At 43.6% G+C, this 23,940-nt stretch overlaps 1 protein-coding gene across 3 annotated transcripts in view; it reads right to left on the bottom strand.

Annotated features, from left to right (window-relative positions):
* The window catches only part of usp54a (ubiquitin specific peptidase 54a), a 92,282-nt gene that overhangs the window by 30,273 nt on the left and 38,069 nt on the right, over nucleotides 1-23,940 (bottom strand). For all 3 annotated transcript variants that reach the window (XM_029669620.2, XM_029669624.2, XM_029669621.2), the window contains exon 3: nucleotides 13,164-13,256. In XM_029669620.2, the coding sequence (XP_029525480.2) occupies nucleotides 13,164-13,256 (93 nt within the window). The remainder of the gene's footprint in view (nucleotides 1-13,163; nucleotides 13,257-23,940) is intronic.

Here is a 23,940-nt window from a genome sequence, read left to right as displayed (position 1 = left end):
ATTAAAAGCCAACTGACATTTACTCCTGAGATGCTGACCTGTTGCAATCTTTACAACCACTGTGATTATTATTATCTGACCCTGCTGGTCATCTATGAAGATTTGAACATCTTGGCCATGTTCTGTTATAATCTCCACCCGGCACAGCCAAAAGAGGACTGGCCACCCCTCATGGCCTGGTTCCTCTCTAGGTTTCTTCCTAGGTTCTGGCCTTTCTAGGGAGTTTTTCCGAGCCACCGTGCTTCTACACCTGCATTGCTTCTGTTTGGGGTTTTAGGCTGGGTTTCTGTACAGCACTTTGTGACATCAGCTGATGTAAGGAGGGCTTCTTGAATAAATTTGATTGATTGATTGATAAATTCACAGGGTTCACATACAGTGCATACGTAAAGTATTCAGACCGCTTGACTTTTAACACATTTTGTTACGTTACAGCCTTGTTCTAAGATTCATTAAATAAATAAAAATAATCAGCAATCTACACACAATACCCCATAATGAAAAAGCAAAAAACACGTTTTTAGTGCAAATGTATTCGATATAAAAAAACAGAAATACCTTATTTACACAAGTATTCAGACCCTTTGCTATGAGACTCGAAGCTGAGCTCAGGTGCATCCATTTTACATTGATCGTCCTTGAGATTGTTCTACAACTTGAATGGAGTTCACCTGTGGTAAATTCAATTGATTGCACATGATTTGCAAAGGCACACCCCTGTCTATGTAAGGTCCCACAGTTGACATTTTATGTCTGAGCAAAAACAAGCCATGAGGTCGAAGGAATTGTCCATAGAGCTCCGAGACAGGATTATGTCGATGCACAGATCTGGGGAAGGGTACGGAAGAATGTCTGCAGCATTGAAGGTCCCGAAGAACACAGTGGCCTCCATCATTCTTAAATGGGAGAAGTTTGGATTCACCAAGACTCTTCCTAGAGCTGGCCGCCCGGCCAAACTGAGCAATCGGGGGATGGTCACTCTGACAGAACTCCAGAGTTCCTCAGTGGAGATGGGAGAACCTTCCAGAAGGACAACCATCTCTGCAGCATTCCACCAATCAGTCCTTTATGGTAGAGTGCCTAGATGGAAGCTACTCCTCAGTAAAAGGCACATGACAGCCCACTTGGAGTTTGTCAAAATGCACCCAAAGGACTCTCAGACCATGAGAAACAATATTCTCTGGTCTGATGAAACCAAGATTGAACTCTTTGGCCTGAATGCCAAGCGTCACGTCCGGTTGGAAACCTTGCACCATCCCTCCGGTGAAGCATGGTGGTGAAAGCATCATGCTGTGGACATGTTTTTCAGTGACAGGGACTGGGAGACTAGTCAGGATAGAGGGAAAGATGAACACAGCAAAGTACAGAGAGATCCATGATGACAACCTGCTCCAGAGCAATCAGTACCTCAGACTGGGGCGAAGGTTCACCTTCCAACAGGAAAACAACGAGGGAAAGGTGAACAGAGCAAAGTACAGAGAGATCCATGATGATGATGATGAGGTTCACCTGCCAACAGGACAACAACCCTAAGCACACAGCCAAAAGAACACAGTAGTGGCTTCGGGACAAGTCTCTTAACGTCCTTGAATGGCCCAGCCAGAGCCCAGACTTGAACAGGATTGAACCAACCTGACAGAGCTTGAGAGGATCTGCAGAGAATAATGGGAGGAAGTCCCCAAATACAGGTGTGCCAATCTTGTAGCATCATCCAAGAAGACTTGAGGCTGTAAACGCTGCCAAAGGTGCTTCGACAAAGTAAAGGGTCTGAATACTGGTGTATTATATATCTTTATAAATTTGCAAAACTGTCTAAAAAACTGTTTTTGCTTTGTCATTGTGGGGTATTGTTGTTAGTAGATTGATGACAGTAAAAAAAAACAATTTAACACATTTTAGAAGAAGGCTGTAATGTAATAAAATGTGTAAAAGTCAAGGGGTCTGAATACTTTCCAAATGCACTGTATTTTGACTGCAACCGGAAGCTGGCAAATATCCTTCACATCAAGTTAACACTCACTTCCTATAGTGTTTTATAAAGTCTTCATCCTTAAAATAACTATACTGTTGATTAGTATATGGTCAATTCCATGGGAAAGTCAATCTGACCATCTACAAATAAAGTTAATTTCCGAATGAAACTACATTCACATCTATCCTTAGGGTCTATAGGTTGGAGTTCAGGCTTTATTTGACCAGTTTAAGTAGGAAATTATATGCATTTTGTTCATTACAGAGTAGAATTCCAAGTCTCAAAAAATGCTTTTCAGTCAAAAATATTTCATGGCCTTTAGAAGGGGCTCACGGAGCTTGTTTGTCCACTCACTGCTGTCCCCCAGTGTAAGTTATGAAGATGAAGTAATACAGACCAAATTAAGTGTCTCAAGTTATTTTGCGTGTTCTACAGTGTTATATAGATAGAAGGGGTGACTCTTACAGGCAATGTAACATCCATAAAGTTTTTTAGGAACGTTTTTGTAAAACACCTTTTTTTGGATCATCTTGAAACTTTTTCTGTTAAGGTTCTGTGCGCCCGAGTTAGAATACCTCATGATAAGCTGTAGACCATACTATTTAGCAAAAGAGTTTATCTACAGTACCAGTCAAAAGTTTGGACACATCTTCTCATTCAAGGGTTTTTCTTTATTTTTACTATTTTCTACATTGTAGAATAATATTAAAGACATCAAATCTATGAAATAAAACATATGGAATCATGTAGTGACCAAAAAAGTGTTAAACAAATCAAAATATATTGTTTATTTGAGATACTTCAAAGTAGCTACCCTTGCCTTGATGACAGTTTTGCACACTCTCAACCAGCTTCATGAGGAAGTCACCTGGAATTAATTTCAATTAACAGGTGTGCTTTGTTAAAAGTTAATTTGTGGAATTTATTTCCTTCTTAATGCATTTGAGTCAATCAGTTGTGTTGTGACAAGGTATGGGTAAAAGACCAAGTCCGTATTATGGCAAGAACATCTCACATAAGCAAAGAGAAACAACATTCCATCATTACTTTAAAACTTGTTAAGGCTAGGCAGAATACTGCCCCCTTTGGATGAATTGCGTGCCCATAGTAAACTGGAAAAAAATCTGTCCAAAATTGCTAATATATGCATATAATAATAATTATTGGATAGAAAACACTCTAAAGCTTCTAAAACCGTGAATTATGTCTGTAAGTATAGCAGAACTCACAGGGCAGGCAATCTCCCAAACTATTTTTGGAATACTGAAAGTTGGGGCAACTTTGACGTCATCGCCGCCACCCTTCCCAACCAGCTATGGATCTGGAGACACTTCCACTAGATGTCCTCATTCAGTAGAGCGTTTAATTGTGCAAATCCCGCGAGCTTTGACCCTTTGGGAGGCCAAAGAGTGGGTGTCGCGAGAAAATACATGGGCGTTAGAGCGCGCTTTTGGAACAGACCTTCCTTTGTTCCAGAATGCCTGAGAAGGAGTATGATTGTCCGGTTGAATTGAGAATTGTTTTGTACGTTTATAACATCCTAAAGCTTGATTCTGCACTTAGTTTGACCAGTTTAGTCGACATATAATATGTAATTTTGAAGTTTTGATGCGCAACTGTTCGGGACCAGAAGTCATTTTGGATGCATTTCAGCTGGAACTCGTAGCATATGCTATTATAAGGACACACAAACTGAAACAAAACGATATATTAGGTAAGTATGACTCCTTCCACTACATTCTGATCGAAGACCATCAAAGGTAAGGGAATATTTATGTTGTAATTTTGTATTTCTGTTGACTCCAACATAGCGGAGAAATATTGCTTACGTCTGAGCGCCGTCTCAGATTATTACATAGTGAACTAATTCTGTAACGTTAAAAATAAATGTGGCACAGCGGTTGCATTAAGAAGCAGTGTATCTTTCTAACTATATGTAGAACATGTATATTTAGTCAAAGTTTATGATGTTTATTTCTGTTATCTGGCGGAGCTATCTATAATTTCTCCGGACATTTTTGAGCATTTTCTGAACATGGCGTCAATGTAAACGGAGATTTATGGATATAAATTGCATATTATTGAAAAAAACATAAATGTTCTGTGTAACATGTCCTATTACTGTCATCTGATGAAGATTTTCAAAAGTTTAGTGAATTATTTTTCTTTTAATCCTGCGTTTGTGATTGCATCTTTTGTTCAACAAAATGGCTGTATATCGTCTATGTCTTTGTGGTGGTTTGACATACATATGTGCTATGTTTTCGCCGTAAAACATTTTAGAAATCTGACACGCTGGGTAGATGAACAAGGTGTTTATCTTTCATTTGAGCTATTGGACTTGTTCATGATCCAAGATGGCGTAGCAGTCGGACGTGTGTTTTGTCTTGTCCCGTCCTGTATAGTGTAAATATAGTTTTTTCCTCGTTTTTTTTCTGTATATATTTCGTACATATTTTAATCTCAGTTTCCAACTACAGGCTGAATATACTCTCCTGCAACCCGCATCACCCAATGTGGTACGGATCTGCTTTTTCTATACTTTAGAACCGGAACCCTCATCAGAAGCTAGCCAGCTAACTAGCTACTAGCTAGTAGCTAGCCACTGCTAGCGGTCTTCAACGCTAACTAGGACACCAGCGCGACATCTACCCAAAGCATATCAGACTGCTTTTTCTCTACCACATCTCCGGATTCCTACCGCAAGCTCTGAACCTTTACACCGGATCATCGCAACTAGCTAGCTGCAATCCGAGTGGCTACTCCTGGCTAACGTCTCTGTCCCAGAGCAAGCACCAGTTAGCCTGGAGCTAGCCTCGAGCTAAGCCCATCTCCCGACTAGCCGAAGAGGTCCAACAATACCTATTTTGCCAATTGGCCTGGACCCTCTACTGCCGACACGGAGCCCCGCCGATCCATCACGACTGGTCCGCCGACATAATCGTCCGAGGGGGTTTCAACAGGCTTTTCCGCTGCGACATCGCCAAAGATCCATCTGCTGGCCAAGGCCCGCGAGCTTTCTGAATCGCTGTATCTCCAGCTCAACGCATGAAGAGGAATAAACAGACTCACCCCATCGCGACGTCCCCCAAAGGTTAACTCTCTAGCCCTCGCTATCTCCCTGCTTGCTAATTCGGCCTGCTAATGGCTAGCTTGTCAAGCTCCGGTCCGCTAACTGCTACCTTGTCTAGCTCGGGCCTACGAACTGTTAGCTTGTTAGCACAGGCCTGCTAACCGTCTGAACCACCGCGTCCCAATCACTCTCTGACCCCATTTACTTTCTATCTCTTTTTGATTTTTAATTTGTTTATACCTTCCGGAAACCTGCCTCACCCAATGTGATACGGAATCGCTATTACTTTTACTCTTATTTTTATTTTTATGACACACTCAAGAACCTCCAGACGCTAACCAGCTAACTAGCTACAAGCTATTCAGTCATTGTTAGTTTTTTAAAAACCTGGATAACACTCGCCAGCCCAGCTTCCCTGCCCATCCACCGCTGCCCCCTGGACACTGATCTCTTGGCTACATAGCTGACACACGCTGGACTGTCCATTAATCACGGTACTCCTTTCTGCTTGTTTGTTTTACCTGTCGGCCCCGTTGCCTAGTCAACGTCATTTTACCTGCTGTTTGTTGTGCTAGCGGATTAGCCTCGCCTACTGTTTTTAGCTAGCTTTCCAAATTCAACACCTGTGATTACTGTATGCCTCGCTGTATGTCTCTCTCAGATGTCAATATGCCTTGTATACTGTTGTTCAGGTTAGTTATCATTGTTTTAGTTCACAATGGAGCCCCTAGACCCACTCTGCATACCCCTGTTACCTCCTTTGTCCCACCTCCCACACATGCGGTGACCTCACCCATTACAACCAGCATGTCCAGAGATACAACCTCTCTCATCATCACCCAGTGCCTGGGCCTACCTCCGCTGTACCCGCACCCCACCATACCCCTGTCTGCGCATTATGCCCTGAATATATTCTACCATGCCCAGAAACCTGCTCCTCTTATCCTCTGCCCCCAACGCTCTAAGCGACCAGTTTTGATAGCCTTTAGCCGCACTCTCATACTACTCCTTCTCTGTTCCGCGGGTGATGTGGAGGTAAACCCAGGCCCTGCATGTCCCCAGGTACCCTCATTTGTTGTCTTTTGTGATCGAAAAAGCCTTGGTTTTATGCATGTCAACATCAGAAGCCTCCTCCCCAAGTTTGTTTTACTCACTGCTTTAGCACACTCTGCTAACCCTGATGTCCTTGGAAGGCCACCAAAAATTCAGAGATTTCCATACCCAACTATAACATCTTCCGTCAAGATAGAACTGCCAAAGGGGGCGGAGTTGCAGTCTACTGCAGAGATAGCCTGCAAAGTAATGTCATACTTTTCAGGTCCATACCCAAACAGTTCGAACTACTAATTTTGAAAATTACCCTCTCCAGAAATAAGTCTCTCACTGTTGCCGCCTGCTACCGACCACCCTCAGCTCCCAGCTGTGCCCTGGACACCATTTGTGAATTGATCGCTCCCCATCTAGCTTCAGAGTTTGTTCTGTTAGGTGACCTAAACTGGGATATGCTTAACACCCCGGCAGTCCTACAATGTAAGCTAGATGCCCTCAATCTCACTCAAATCATCAAGGAACCCACCAGGTACAACCCTAACTCTGTAAACAAGGGCACCCTCATAGACGTCATCCTGACCAACTGGCCCTCCAAATACACCTCCGCTGTCTTCAACCAGGATCTCAGCGATCACTGCCTCATTGCCTGTATCCGCCACGGAGCCGCAGTCAAACGACCACCCCTCATCACTGTCAAACGCTCCCTAAAACACTTCTGTGAGCAGGCCTTTCTAATCGACCTGGCCCGGGTATCCTGGAAGGACATTGACCTCATCCCGTCAGTTGAGGATGCCTGGTCATTCTTTAAAAGTAACTTCCTCACCATTTTAGATAAGCATGCTCCGTTCAAAAATGCAGAACCAAGAACAGATACAGCCCTTGGTTCACTCCAGACCTGACTGCCCTCGACCAGCACAAAAACATCCTGTGGCGGACTGCAATAGCATCGAATAGCCCCGTGATATGCAACTGTTCAGGGAAGTCAGGAACCAATACACGCAGTCAGTCAGGAAAGCTAAGGCCAGCTTCTTCAGGCAGAAGTTTGCATCCTGTAGCTCCAACTCCAAAAAGTTCTGGGACACTGTGAAGTCCATGGAGAACAAGAGCACCTCCTCCCAGCTGCCCACTGCACTGAGGCTAGGTAACACGGTCTCCACCGATAAATCCACGATTATCGAAAGCTTCAATAAGCACTTCTCAACGGCTGGCCATGCCTTCCGCCTGGCTACTCCAACCTCGGCCAACAGCTCCGCCCCCGCAGCTCCTCGCCCAAGCCTCTCCAGGTTCTCCTTTACCCAAATCCAGATAGCAGATGTTCTGAAAGAGCTGCAAAACCTAGACCCGTACAAATCAGCTGGGCTTGACAATCTGGACCCTCTATTTCTGAAACTATCTGCCGCCATTGTCGCAACCCCTATTACCAGCCTGTTCAACCTCTCTTTCATATCGTCTGAGATCCCCAAGGATTGGAAAGCTGCCGCAGTCATCCCCCTCTTCAAAGGGGGAGACACCCTGGACCCAAACTGCTATAGACCTATATCCATGCTGCCCTGCCTATCTAAGGTCTTCGAAAGCCAAGTCAACAAACAGGTCACTGACCATCTCGAATCCCACCGTACCTTCTCCGCTGTGCAATCTGGTTTCCGAGCCGGTCACGGGTGCACCTCAGCCACGCTCAAGGTACTAAACGATATCATAACCGCCATCGATAAAAGACAGTACTGTGCAGCCGTCTTCATCGACCTCGCCAAGGCTTTCGACTCTGTCAATCACCATATTCTTATCGGCAGACTCAATAGCCTCGGTTTCTCGGATGACTGCCTTGCCTGGTTCACCAATTACTTTGCAGACAGAGTTCAGTGTGTCAAATCGGAGGGCATGCTGTCCGGTCCTCTGGCAGTCTCTATGGGGGTGCCACAGGGTTCAATTCTCGGGCCGACTCTTTTCTCTGTATATATCAATGATGTTGCTCTTGCTGCGGGCGATTCCTGATCCACCTCTACGCAGAGACGACACCATTCTATATACTTTCGGCCCGTCATTGGACACTGTGCTATCTAACCTCCAAACGAGCTTCAATGCCATACAGCACTCCTTCCGTGGCCTCCAACTGCTCTTAAACGCGAGTAAAACCAAATGCATGCTTTTCAACCGATCGCTGCCTGCACCCGCATGCCCGACTAGCATCACCACCCTGGATGGTTCCGACCTTGAATATGTGGACATCTATAAGTACCTAGGTGTCTGGCTAGACTGCAAACTCTCCTTCCAGACTCACATCAAACATCTCCAATCGAAAATCAAATCAAGAGTCGGCTTTCTATTCCGCAACAAAGCCTCCTTCACCCACGCCGCCAAGCTTACCCTAGTAAAACTGACTATCCTACCGATCCTCGACTTCGGCGATGTCATCTACAAAATGGCTTCCAACACTCTACTCAGCAAACTGGATGCAGTCTATCACAGTGCCATCCGTTTTGTCACCAAAGCACCTTACACCACCCACCACTGCGACTTGTATGCTCTAGTCGGCTGGCCCTCGCTACATATTCGTCGCCAGACCCACTGGCTCCAGGTCATCTACAAGTCCATGCTAGGTAAAGCTCCGCCTTATCTCAGTTCACTGGTCACGATGGCAACACCCATCCGTAGCACGCGCTCCAGCAGGTGTATCTCACTGATCATCCCTAAAGCCAACACCTCATTTGGCCGCCTTTCGTTCCAGTACTCTGCTGCCTGTGACTGGAACGAACTGCAAAAATCGCTGAAGTTGGAGACTTTTATCTCCCTCACCAACTTCAAACATCAGCTATCCGAGCAGCTAACCGATCGCTGCAGCTGTACATAGTCTATTGGTAAATAGCCCACCCATTTTCACCTACCTCATTCCCATACTGTTTTTATACTGTTTTTTTTTATTTTTTTATTTACTTTTCTGCTCTTTTGCACACCAATATCTCTACCTGTACATGACCATCTGATCATTTATCACTCCAGTGTTAATCTGCAAAATTGTATTATTCGCCTACCTCCTCATGCCTTTTGCACACATTGTATATAGACTGCCCATTTTTTTCTACTGTGTTATTGACTTGTTAATTGTTTACTCCATGTGTAACTCTGTGTTGTCTGTTCACACTGCTATGCTTTATCTTGGCCAGGTCGCAGTTGCAAATGAGAACTTGTTCTCAACTAGCCTACCTGGTTAAATAAAGGTGAAATAAAAAAATAAAAAATAAAAAATGTGTGGAGGTTAAATATTTCTAAGAATATTTTAGCATTCTGTGCGCCACCATTACAGTTGAGCGGGGGGGTGGTACCCCCTGGGGAACCTGTACCGTTAACAGGTTTTAAGACATGAAGGTCAGTCAATGCGGAAAACTTCAAGAACTTTGAACGTTTCTTCAAGTGCAGTCGCCAAAACCATCAAGCGCTACGAAGAAACTGGCTCTCATGAGAACCGCCACAGGAAAGGAAGACCCAGAGTTACCTCTGCTGCAGAGGATAAGTTCATTAGAGTTAACTGCACCTCAGATTGCAGCCCAAATAAATGCTCCACAGAGTTCATGGAACAGACACATCTCAACATCAACCGTTCAGAGACTGCGTGAATCAGGCCGCTTGAAAACAGCATTTGGAACTGTTTGTACATAATACCAAAGCCAATATCAGCATGTGAAGTAGCTAGCTCTAAGTTCAACTTACAGTTCATTTCTTACACTGTGATATAAATGGCATCTCTGCCCAGAGCGAGAGCAGCATTACATTCCTTTCCCACAGAGATCATTTTGAGATGGGGAAACTCCATTAGAATTGGATTGCGTGATGATTAGCTTAGCAACCGCGTGACGCAGCATGACAACGTGCATGCGATTGGTCGACAGTCAGTTGGGTGGGGCGTTTCTCCATTCATTGCCCAAAGGAATTCCTATCTCCTCCTTTCTGTAACATCTCGGTTTCCTACAGAGAGGGCAAATTGCGACATGGTACTTGAAGGACAAATGGAGGTGAATCATTTAGTACACTGTTTAGATTGAGCACATCTAAGCGAAATCTATACTTTGTCATGACGATATTAACGGACGGATGTGTTCTAGACAAGCATGGCCATACCATCTATTGGTTGATTGGGTGATCTGGAGTGCAGGCAATTGTTTTAATAGCATTGTAAAATGGGATAGTGTGTAATCCAGTATCTTCAGTGACGAGAATTATATATATATATATATATATATATAGCTATGACAGGTTCCTACACGATTTCCTGATTTTCACAGGGCGGACCACTTAGAAGTTAAACCATGGGGGAAGATTGTATTTTACCCACCGATAGAACATAGGCCTTCACCAAATTGACAGGAGTTTCATGATTTTTATTTCTGGGGGTGGATTATCCCTTTAACCCAAACACTTCATCACAGCCATAATGGAAAACATACGAGTTAACAGCCATAATGGAAAACATACGAGTTAACAGCCATAGGGGAAAGTATTATAGCTTTGTACTTCCCACTGTCACTGTACCGCCTCCGAGTATTCAGGTATTCACCAGGGCATGACACGTTCAGGTGCAAGACATCCATACGAATGGACTATTCTCATACCACAACCTAGACTTACTGAGAGAAGATGGCCCATTATAATGTCTTTCTCTTTCCTCAATCAAAAAACACCCTGAACAATGTGGGTGTTTATTGGGAAAGTGGACACAGACACATGCAGGCACACAAACACCCACAGGTGTGCATGCAGTTGTGCACGCACGCACGCACACACACATACACACGTTTGCCCTGCCGCTGCACCTCAATTCATCTTGCGCAAGGAGGAGAGAGAGCGAGAGGAGAAGAGAAGAGGTGGGTGAGGTAAGGGAGAGAGAACAGGAGCGGCAGAGAAAGAAGTGGGGAGAGGATAAATGATCATAGCCTAATAATTCTTCTCAAATTAAATGCCTGGCAGAAATGCCCTGTAATCGACCCCTCAAATGAGCCCTGGTGAATTCCGATAAGGCTGAAACACCAAGAGAGAGGGAGAGAAAGAGAGGAGAGAGGGAGACCAGAGGGAGGGAGAGAGAGGGAGATGGAGGAAAATGGAAAGGGGGCATACGGAGAGATGGAGAGAGCAGAGGGGGAGAGAGAACAGGAGAGAGAGGGAGTGGGGGGAGATGGAGTGAAAGAGAGAGAGAAAGTACAGAGGGAGCAGCAGAAGTACACTTAAGCCTACAATGACTATGACTCACACTGAGGTACAGTAGACACGAGTGTGAAACCAGCTAACCGGTCACAGTCAAAAGGACCAGACCTAGTTAGCCAGTAGCTAAAAGGATGGCCTCGTTGAACCCACAGGGCTCTTTCACTCTCCAAGTCCTGCCAGCTGGCCAGATTCAGCTGCTCTAAGCCATGCCTGCCTGCCTGCCTGCCTGCCTGCCTGCCACAGACCCACAAAGGAATCAGAAATGCCTTCAAATGTCACCATCAAACCCCTCTGATGGCCCTGCAGCCCTAATGCATCGCAGATCACACCACTCAGATTCACAAGAGCTCATTAAATCTGCATTTGGGGGTAAAAAATCCCACACGGCTGAGTGTGTGAAGTGCCATCCTGCAGCCACTCAAAAGGCATTTACGCAGCCCGACTGTCACCTCGGGTGTGTGTGAGTTTGAGACACCTCCTCATTAAGATCGAATCAGTGATCAAAACAGGGAAAAAAATAACTTCTGGCCCACAGGATGAGTCTTGTGGTGTAATGAAAGTAGAATAGAGGCAAAGCTAGTCTGGTTCTGCCAGCCAGACAAAGAAACAGACAATCGGACAGAGATTTGGAATGCCCGACAAAGAGCCCAGTACTGCGTCACATCTAAGTTAGATAGACCACACTCAGACAGAAATACACGGTCATGGTGAGATATATAGAGAATGGTCATTGGTCACAGTGAGAAGGAGATGGTCACGGACACGTTATAAGACAGCGAGACGGACCATCACGGTGAAACAGAGAGAGAACCATTGAGTCCGTCCCACCCCTCACAGACAGACAGACCGACAGAGACAAACGGACAGGGGAAAGCACAGGAGAGAGCCTCTCATTCCCAACTGAGATATTGCACGTTTGATGGAGAGTGCCAGTGGCATTCCTGCACATTAGATGGAATGTAATAATAAAACAAAGATCGATGAGAGAGGGGGGATTGGAGGGAGCAGCCATAATGAGAGAGAAAGGGGGAGAAAGAGGGAGTGTAAGGGAGATAGAGAGACAGAAAGAGAGAGGGGGGGGGGGGGGAGCTGGCTAAAGCCAATGATCTACATTCAGCAGTCTGTCCAGATCAAATCAAATTGTATTTGTCACATGCACCAAATACAACAGGTAGACCTTACAGTGTAATGCTTACTTTACAAGCCCTTAACCAACAATGCAGTTTTAAGAAAACAACCACAAAAAAAGTAAGAGATAAGAATAACAAATGATTAAAGAGCAGCAGTACGTAACAATAGCAGGGCAATATAGCAGGGGGTACCGGTACAGAGTCAATGTGAAGGGGCACCGGTGTCAAGGTAATTGAGGTAATATGTACATGTACCGGTAGGTAGAGTTATTAAAGTGACTATGCATAGATAATAACAGAGAGTAGCAGCAGCGTTCCAGAGGGGGAGGGGGCCATGCAAATAGTCTGGGTAGCCATTTGATTAGCTGTTCAGGAGTCTGACAGTCAGAGAGAGATCCATGGTACATAATCCATAACCAGTGGCCAGGCATCCAACCACTGCCTGTCCACACCAGGTTAGATTACTTACTTACTGACAATTCAGATGCTGAGATACACATGTTCACATTCAAAAGCGTGGTCCTCCATCTCTCTGGGGGCACTCAGCTAAATCCACAAAAGTCACTTGAGAAAAAAAACCTCCTAGATTTACTGTTAAAATAAACGCAACAGTCCAATATCAAAATAACCATCCTCTATCTGCATTCTTTGGAAGGCATTACCTGGAAAGGATTCGTGAATAAGTGAATCAACTCCTCCAACCCCAGGCCCCATCCTCTCTCCACCCACAAGTCTAGACTCTTACCTTCAGGGCACAGAAGATACACGAGTCCTCCATGCACTTGTGTGTGGTCAGCTGCCGGAAGCTCCGGCGAAAGATGTCCAGGTGCCACAGGACCTGTGGGAAACAAGAGCAGGAAGGAGTGAGACAAAACATGAAAATGCTCCTCAGGCCTTCTCATTTCCTGATTTCTAAATGGAGTCTTGAGTTGTCTACTGAGTAAACAACAGAAAGGTGCTGTGTGCGGGACATTAGAAGGTTGGTAGAGTGTTTCCATCGTACCCCTGAGAGAGACAAAGCTGACAGTCAGATTGTCTCTGTGTCGCCTCCGCTGCTGCCTCAGATGGTCGACATCCCCGCAGTGCGTGTCTGATATAAAATGCAACGGGAACATGTGACAAACATTTGCTCCGCTGCGTTGCCTGCGTTTGACTTTCCCACCCTCTAAGTGCCGGTGCTTCGCTCCAAAGGTCAAAGCTTTTCACAGATTCAAAACCCTTAGAGAGAGAGTAGGGACTGTCAATCTGTGGAAATCTAACTCTAAAAACCAGTGGAATTTCCTCGCTAACTCGTACCTGATGCTAAAGGATGTTCCTCCCTGGATTTGAGGTTAGTTACACAACCACAGTGGAGCCCACTGTTGTCCTGTCCAATCTCCCGTTGGCTCTGAGAGCCCCCCACTGCTGTACTGTCCCAAGCCCATCCAATAGGAACAAGAGCAGGTCCTCACCAATCAGATCCCTGATGCCCTCCCAGGCTCTTAATCCCCTCAGCATGGGAGGAATCCTGCACGCCTCACCGGGAGTTACGGGAAGAAGGAATAAAGACTTATGGGGGAGCGAGACAGACAGAGGGAGAAAGAGAAAGATAGTACGCGCTAGACCGCGGGAGAACGGGACAGAAGGTGGAATAGAGAGAGAGCGAGAGTTGAGAGAGAAAGAGAGAATGTGTGTGTGTGTGTGTGTGTCTTGGGTATATGTGTGTGAGAGACCCCCTCTGAAGCCTATCACTTTGAGGAATGTACGCTTGCCCAGGTCGAGCTGAGATGCGGGTTGTCAGCGGAACAAACGTGGCCCTGGCAGTTTCCTGTCGGTAGGCTCCATGGCATACCATCTCCCATCTGGCACCCTGCCTGGGTACCCCCAAAGGGACACCTGTCTAGTGTACCCCCACCTGTCTAGTGTCTACCCCGACCCCACAGTGCCCATGTCATGGTCCTGCTGCCAGGCTGCCACACGTCACTGAGCAGAATCATAGAGGCCTGTCAGTCTCTGTTAACCTAACACCCCTAACCTTCCTTTTTCTATCTCTCTGTTCCCCCTGTCTCAGACACTACCACCTTCACATTTTTCACACCAATCATGATCCACCCTAAATGATCACCCAATACTGTACAGTACAGCTGTGCTATCTTAATTTGATCCTTCTGTTGTCACAGATAATAAAATAAAAAAAGGCTTATTAAATCACTAGTTTCCACTTTAAAATGTCAGACTTGATTTATCCAAACTAAAAATGGATCAACCCCTCGAAAAATGTCCATTAATTATAATCCACATAATAATTTGCCATTCTTGTTGCTGCAGACTTATTTTCCTGCTGTGAGAAACTGGTCAGATTATAATAGTACATCTGTACGTCAAAAATGGCTTCAATCAATTGAAACACCAATCATGATGGAACCAATTGTCACTCTATACTGTACACCAATACATTTCTGCAGCGATGTAAACAGCTATCAAACTTCACCCTAAGTATTCAAACTAAAACATTGCTTCAATTCATTTAAACTCAAACAACATTAGGGGGTAAATAGTGAGTGTGGTCAGGCATGAGTAATACCTCAGTGAGCAGCAAGCCTGGAGCATCTGTTGGCCTCCAGCAGAGCCAGGCATTACAGCACTAGTACCCAGTGGAGCGGGTTAATAGCAATCAACAGCATTGAGCATGACAGGCCTCCAAAGGTCAATATAGCTGACCTCCGGTGACCTCCTCTAACAGTTTCTGCAAGGCAAGAGACTCCTCCAGGACAGTGTGAGCCAATACCACTTCTTAACGCTGCATACTTCCTCAGGCGTGAATATACAATCTGTCCAAGTGCGTGATAAAACACTATCATGGTCACTAAATTTGAAAGGACTTTAGCTTATTACAGCTGGTATAAGTTGGTTGCCTGAAGCAGTAGGAAAAAAGCACTGAGGCGGTTTAAGGACCATGTTGTGACACTGCTGACTGAGATACAAGAAGTACAAGAACTGTGAGGTTGAACTATAAAACTAATAGATGTTCCTTGATTAACATTTACCAACATCAATCATATCAATTATTATTATTATTATTCATTTGTTTTACACTGCTGCTACTCTCTGTTCATTATCTATGCATAAGTGCTATTGACGTACAGATGTACTATTATAATTTGACCAGTTTCTAACAGCAGGAAAATAAGTCTGCAGCAACAAGAAATGCAAATGATTATGTGGATTATAATTCATGGGCATTTTTGTAGGGGTTGATCCATTTTTAGTTTGGATAAATCAAGTCTGACATTTTAAAATGGAAATTAGTGATTTAAGAAGCCTTTTTTATTTTTATTATCTGTGACAACAGAAGGATCAAATTAAGATAGTACTGTACAGTATTGGGTGATCATTTAGGGTGGATCATGATTGGTGTGAAAAATGTGAAGGTGGTAGTGTCTGAGACAGGGGGGGAACAGAGAGATAGAAAAAGGAAGGTTAGGGGTGTTAGGTTAACAGACTGACAGGCCTCTCTATGATTCTACCGGTACCGAGTCAATGCGCGGGGTACAGGTTAGTCAAGGTAATTGAGGTAATATGTAAATGTAGGTAGGGGTAAAGTGACTCTCGTTATTGTTATTTTATTGTGTTACTTTTTTAAACTTTAGTTTATTTAGTATATATTTACTTAAAACTGCACTGTTGGTTAGGGCTTGTAAGTAATCATTTCACCTGTTGTATTCGGCACGTGATAAAATAAAATTAGATTTGACATGCATTAATTTCTAGATGTAAAAAGGCAATGTGTCAAATACAATGATTTAAGTGGCCCAAATTTTTTGTTGTATAGGCCTATAAATTCAGAATGATAACTAGGTAAAATTCTCAAAATGGAAACCTTCCAGAGCTTTGTCATTACGGACAGCAAAACATTGTTTTGTTAGTACAGCCTTCCCTTGAGTAGGCTATCAGAAAGATTTGGGCCGGAGGCTGTGGGGTTGGAAACGCTCACGTTGAGATCAAAACATCCCAAAGAGAGTGATGAGTGATGAGTTCTATCCTGAGAAGTATCTTAAGATGAGAGGTTGCTGGTAATGCCCCATAAGACAGCCATAAGGAGGCTGTCAGCCACACGCACACATTAACATCTCCCAGATCTTAACAAGTCCTGACTGGACCTCTCCTCCAGGTTTCATAACCGGACAATACACCAGACCATCTGCACTGCAGCAGCTTCACAGAAACGCAAAGGAATACCTCAACACCTGGATGAGATCAAAAATGTGACTTTCAGTTTCACCTGGACTCAAAGAGCTGTGAGTTGGGGTCAAATGCCAGGTGAAACCATATGTAACATCGTGTGCCCGTCAGTCTGACAAAAAGTATGCCAGAACATTCCATCTATGCACCAAACAATCTGAACATCAGCAACAGATAAACTGAGTGTGTGATACCACAGGCCTTCAGTTCTTTTTCTGAAGTATGTAATCGGAGACATTGGGAATTTCCTCTCATCCATTCCAGAATCGTTGGAATGTATATTCCGTTTATTTACGAGACCCCTGCTGTGTTGCCACTCTGTGTGACCCTGTCCCTGATAATGCCTTCAATCTGTCAGCCATCACACTTGTGATAAAAGTGTTTCAGGGAACTGATCCAGGAACGAGAAGCATAAAAAGTGGGAAAATCCGACTGGAAGAGATGCAAATCGATGATATAACAAAAAGAGCAAAATTCCAGCTTTAATGCTGCCATGACGACAGCACTTAAAGCAGGATTAGCAGATTACACTTAAGCAGAGAAAGGGAGGTGGCAGTGGAGAGGGAAAACAGACAACTTCTAACCCCAACAAAACAAACATATGGAGAGAGACACACGCATGCATGCACTGCCCAAACACACAGCAAACCCACATCCCTACATTATTAAACTGAGTGTTTCATCTTTACTTCCAGGGGCAGTCTAAATCAACATCTCTAACCTCTCCTCCACATGGAAAAAGCTACTGTAGTTAGCCCTCCATCCAGCCTGCCTCGGTGCAGCTTGTACGGCACTATGCAACCAATCACACCCCAAAGACCCAACAACACTGACTGGTTTACTCACCCAATCAGAGAAGGGTGAGCATCACAATACCCAGGGAACCGCCTCATTCCAAGGCTACCCCTCAGACAAGACTTAGGAAAGAACATGTGGCATGACCGATTTCATTCCGAAGGTGGAGGCGTGACTGCAAAACCTTTTTAGGCCATGATGAATAGCTCCCCGCCTTCATGAGCAGTGGCCGGTATGGTATCAGTGTCTGTGTGCAAGTAGTATGTGTTACTGCAGTTCTTTTACAAGGGCTAAATTAGAATAACAGAAAATATAGCTTTTGAGTCTATATTGCATGGAGAGAGAATGGGATCATATGTGCATAATGCGCAATCAGCACAATTCCTGGTTTGTGTTTGTCTTCCTGTCCTATGCCCCCTACCAGGTCCAATATGTTGCTTGTTCTCCCACTGCGGAGTGCAGATCCAGACCATGGCATTCTTCCGACGCACACAGACTATTCTTCCCAGGTTTGTGAACCCTTCTCTCTTTGTGGTGGTCTGTTCGTCTTAGAGACAGATGTCCAGGATGGAAACACTGTCCAGTCCACAACTGTACTAAACAAAGCAGAGAGCAGAAAAGGAAGATACCTCTCCATATGGGATTGGTAGGAGGCAGTGGAGGCTCCTCAGAGGAGGAAGGGGAGGACCATTCACCTCAGTGAATTTCATACAAATTAAAATTGTGAAATATAATTTTTTTTTTTATAAAACTCTACTAAAAATATTAAATATGAATGTCTACAGTAGCCTCAACAGCACTCTGTAGGGTAGCACCATTGTAGCCAGAGGACAGCTAGTTTGCATCCTCCTCTGGGTACATTAACTTCAATACAAAACCTAGGAGGCTCATGGTTTTCACACCCCTTCTACAGATTTACACAGTAATGACAACTTCTGGAGGACGTTCTCGGCAAGCTATAAGAGCTCTTGCAGCATGGGTTTACTAATGCGTAAGTTCTATTAGCTATGCTGACTATGACATTAGCTATTATGGTGACGATGTAGGCTGTGTAGCGGTTAGCGGTTATGATATGAAGGTTTGGCTTGGAAAGGTTATTTCGCCTGGTCACAGACAGCTGATGTGTTGTGCACTGAAGTCCACAAGTGAAGGGAAAAGGTGAGATAGGAGAGCACGTAGATGCAAGAAGGAATTACTACGAGCAAAGTGATCATGCTGTTTGTATGTGGTTGCTATGAAAGTGTACTGTGTTTGCGTGTGATCAGCTGTGTATTCATTCAGCCGATTCTGTTGAAAAACATTTCTGAAACGGAAACAAACGGAACAAAATGGGGATAAACATACCTGAATTTGTTTGCAACTGTTGGACTAATGATTACACCCTAAATAATTTAGATGCAGGGCAAGAGTGTGCAAGGCAGCATTGAATGTGTCACTGTCTGTCACCTTGATAATAAAAAACGATCTCGACCTAGCAACCTCATAATGGGTAAAAGGAAAATGTTAGTATTATGTAGTATAGAGGTCGACCGATTATGATTTTTCAACGCCGATACCGATACCGATTATTGGAGGACAAAATATCTGATACCGATTAATCGGCCGATTTTTAAAAAATATATATTTGTAATAATGACAATTACAACAATACTGAATGAACACTTATTTTAACTTAATATAATACATCAATAAAATACATTTTTCCTCAAATAAATAATGAAACATGTTCAATTTGGTTTAAATAATGCAAAAACAAAGTGTTGGAAAAGGAAGTAAAAGTGCAATATGTGCCATGTAAGAAACATTTAAGTTTCTTGCTCAGAACATGAGAACATATGAAAGCTGGTGGTTCCTTTTAACATGAGTCTTCAATATTCCCAGGTAAGAAGTTTTAGGTTGTAGTTATTATAGAAATTATAGGATTATTTCTCTCTATACGATTTGTATTGCATATACCTTTGACTATTGGATGTTCTTATAGACACTTTAGTATTGCCAGTGTAACAGTATAGCTACCGTCCCTCTCCTCGCTCCTACCTGGGCTCGAACCAGGACCACATCGACAACAACCACCCTCGAAGCAGCGTTACCCATGCAGAGCAAGGGGAACAATTACTCCAAGTCTCAGAGCAAGTGACGTTTGAAACGCTATTAGCGCGCACACCGCTAACTAGCTAGCCATTTCACATTGATTACACCAGCCTAATCTCGGGAGTTGATAGGCTTGAATTCATAAACAGCAGAGCTGCTGGCAAAACGCACTAAAGTGCTGTTTGAATGAATGCTTACGAGCCTGCTGGTGCCCACATGCCCCCATAATAACACACAGAAATACGAGCCTTTGGTCATTAATGTGGTCGAATCTGGAAACTATAATCTCGAAAACAAAGAATTTACTCTTTCAGTGAAATACGGAACCGTTCCGTATTTTATCTAACGGGTGGCATCCATCAGTCTAAATATTCCTGTTACATTGCACAACCTTCAATGTTATGTCTTAATTACGTAAAATTCTGGCAAATTAGTTTGCAATGAGCCAGGCGGCCCAAACGGTTGCATATACCCTGACTCTGCGTGCAATGAACGCAAGAGAAGTGACACAATTTCACCTGGTTAATATTGCCTGCTAACCTGGATTTCTTTTAGCTAAATATGCAGGTTTAAAAATATATACTTCTGTGTATTGATTTTAAGAAAGGCATTGATGTTTATGGTTAGGTACACGTTGGAGCAATGACAGTCCTTTTTCGCGAATGTGCACTGCATTGATTATATACAACGCAGGACACGCTAGATAAACTAGTAATATCATCAACCATGCGTAGTTATAACTAGTGATTATGATTGTTTTTTATAAGATAAGTTTAATGCTAGCTTTCAACTTACCTTGGCTTCTTACTGCATTCGCGTAACAGGCAGGCTCCTTGTGAGGCAGGTGGTTAGAGCGTTGGACTAGTTAACCGTAAGGTTGCAAGATTGAATCCTTGAGCTGACAAGGTAAAAATCTGTCGTTCTGCCCCTGAACAAGGCAGTTAACCCACCGTTCCTAGGCCGTCATTGAAAATAAGAATGTGTTCTTAACTGACTTGTCTAGTTAAATAAAGGTATAAAAAAATAATTATAATTAATCGGCAAAATCGGCATCCAAAATTACCGATTTTCGATTGTTTTGAAAACTTGAAATCGGCCCTAATTAATCGGCCATTCCGATTAATCGGTCGACCTCTAATGTAGTAGCCTAAACCTATCGATATTACATTGAGCTGGTGTGATTGGAATATGAATGACAGTCATCCGATACGCTGTAATAGAAATAAGGACATACTCATATAAAAATCTTTGTCCTCCTCATCTTAAATGGCACTGACCACCACTGATAGGAGGGCCAAAGGAAGACAGGTGTCTGTCTGTATGCTAACATGGGACATAGCTGCTTGTTACTGCGATGTTTCAGCCCTTTCCCTCATACTAATCAGATGTCAGAACAACACGACAACTCTACTCCTCATCTGAGCACCAACTACTACAATTCACAAACGTGCCATTTCTACTGGCCCTGTGAGGCCCTGAGGTATTCCAAGCATACATCCTCATGATCACTTTGGTCACAATTATACAACACTTGCATGCCACGCCGCTCATGTCAGGCAATTGAAGCTCAACATATTTGTTCCCAGGTTTGCGTGTCCTTGTTGGACTGTGGAGCGTGGAGGAGAGGGTTGTTAGGAAGGCACACAGCACAGATGCTGCTCTCCTATTGGCCTCAAGGCATCTTGCGGGCCCCTTTCTGTACATGATATGGAAATGAGAGAGGCAGGAGAGCATGACAAAGTCATCCCGACTGGACAGCTCTGGAGGAAAGTGATAGCCCAGCAGAAAAAAAAGAGCCGTCGTTGACTATTTGTTTCTGCATTATCATGAAGTGCATGTGAAAAAGAGAAGGCAGGAAGGAGAGAGGAACTGATGGAAGGAAAGAGGGAGGAGGGAGAGAGGAAGAAGGGCTCTGTTGAACCGCAGGACATCTGTTTCCTGAGATGGTATGTCAGGTGATATATTTCTCATGTTTTCCCAACACTGCACTTAATCAGAACTATGGACAGTATCTATCGTTAAAAAGAAGGTGTGGAGCTCAAAGCAACTGTAGGAAAAATGTGAGGCTAGAAACATGACCAAATCAGACAGAGACAAATTGTGCAAGTAATTACTATAATCAAAACAAACACCACAAGGCTATTCTGAACAGCAGACAAATGCTCAACTCAAGCTGTTAACTCAAGTCTCCAGGGATGATTAGGACACAGGAAGTACTAAGCTGCCACCAGGAAGTAGGCATGCTTTGCTTTGTTTTCTTGCTCCAGTCGTGAGTCGTGACAGGAAATGGGTTATGTCATAGTTGTTTTTACCTTCCTTCCATCTCAAGCCCTAGAACACATGAAAGACAGATGCCCAAATACCCAACACACAGGACCACTAGATTGGACAGATTTCCATCTGGTGAAGTTTTCATTCTGGAAAACATTTACTTGACAGAGGGATGCCATGGGCCGCTTCTTTTGGAATATGGAATATCAGAGAGTATTGTGGAGCTGTCCTTTGGCAAAAAAAAAATCCTATTTCGAATGGAACTGGGTCCTTCAGTGCTAAATCGGACATCTTATGAAAGAGTGACATGATTTCCCCCTGGGATTTATAGGACTTTCAATGAACCTTTCAACGCAGTGTGACTTACATGCTCCCATGCCTCTTTTTCCAACACGGTTTTAATAGGAGCTACTCAATTGCTTCATCTTTTAAAAGCAGATATGCTAAGACAGTCACAACACAGATGATTTGCTGTGGTAGTCAGCCACATATGTGATCAGTCTGGATGAGAGCAAGGGAATTGAAAACTGAGTGGCAAATCCTTTAGCTGAAAGATTGTTCTTCTGTAAGACTACAGTAACATATTCAAATGTTTGAATAAATCATTGCAAACTGCCACCCCTACTGTACATAATAGGCTGTCAATTAAATAGGCCTAGATGCTCAATGCCGGGTGTTAGGAAACGAGACTCTAGAATGTTGCAATCAATCTAAAGATACATTATACACGTTTTCATTGTGTTTAAATGTTACATATCAGTCTTGACATTTCTTTTGGATTCCTTTCACATGATAGGAAGCTAATTAGTTAAGGCCAGAAGGTCCTTAATCTTAAACTGAGCCATGACCCATGACCCATGACTCATGGGTGAGAGTTACACGCAGATAGGTGTTTACAAACACAGGGGGTGTCTAGACGCTACATTTCTCCTCCTCTCATGTCTTCCCCTCTCCCATTTCCTGTAACTCAACTGGTTCTTATTATGTGCCTCGGTATGAAGGTTTAACTTTCAAACATTTGATGAAGAATGTGAACTCAAACACAATGGCCTTTCGTGCGTCCCTGCATGCTTCAGAAACTCAAAACAACACGATTAGATAAAACTGTAGCGGTGATGTTAGAGAGGGGTAAAGCTAAAGATATCTGTTCGGGCGTCAGGCAGGTATTCACACTGCCAACGAAAGTACATGTAAGGTTCTGTTCCATCACAGACTGATGCTCATCCACATAGGGAGGAACTTGTAAGTGCTTAAGTCATCTCTCAAAGGTAGGTACCTCAGATCCTATCCTCTAAGCAAAGACAGAATGGCAGGTATGTACCTCTGGTTTCAATAAACCCTTTCACCCAGGGACAGTGATTTAGGGCTTTTCAATTAAGCCCAGAGTACTGCAGCTACCAGAAGTGGTTTCTGTTAACATGGTGAGTACTGGACATCAATCAAAGTGTTTTGAGCTGTAGCAAATTAACATTACAAAACAATACTGTACAATAGGCTTAACCAAACTTAAACTCAGAAATAGACTGAAATGAAACCATTCTAATAACATATAGCAATATGTATATGTCCAGATTACACATTTAAATGCACAGTGGATTGCAAACCGACTGACATACAGTACACTCTGAAAAAAAAGTGCAATCTAGAACCTAAAATGGTTATTCAGCTGTCCCCATAGGAGAATCCTTTGGAAAACCCTTTGGTTTCAGGTATAACCCTTTTGGGTTCCACATACTGTAGAACCCTTTCCACAGAGGGTTCTACATGGAACCCAAAAGAGTTCTACCTGAAACCAAAAAGGGTTCTCCTATGGGGACGGCCAAATATCCTTTTTTCTAAGAGTGTACTTCCAACTCAGCATAGAACTTATTTGCTTAAATCCTATTTATATGCCCATATTCAAATGTTCCCAAATTATGACCTTTTCAACAAAGTTATGCCTGTTAAATCGTGTGTGGGCAAAATAAGAGACAATATCAGAGAACTTAATGAAGCCTAGTTAACGCACAGCATTTAATTTAAGACAAAAAATGACTGTTTTCGCCCCCGGCCTGCCGATACGCTGCTTCAGCATATTGTTATGGCTCCCAGCAGCAGACAATACATTATCAGCTCCCCCCCTCTGTCTCCTTACTCATAACTGA

The sequence above is a fragment of the Oncorhynchus nerka genome, linkage group LG10, assembly GCF_034236695.1.
Source record: "Oncorhynchus nerka isolate Pitt River linkage group LG10, Oner_Uvic_2.0, whole genome shotgun sequence".
NCBI classification, from domain to species: Eukaryota; Metazoa; Chordata; class Actinopteri; order Salmoniformes; family Salmonidae; genus Oncorhynchus; species Oncorhynchus nerka.
Note: the sequence above shows the minus strand (reverse complement) of the source record. Positions and strands in the feature narration are given on the sequence as shown.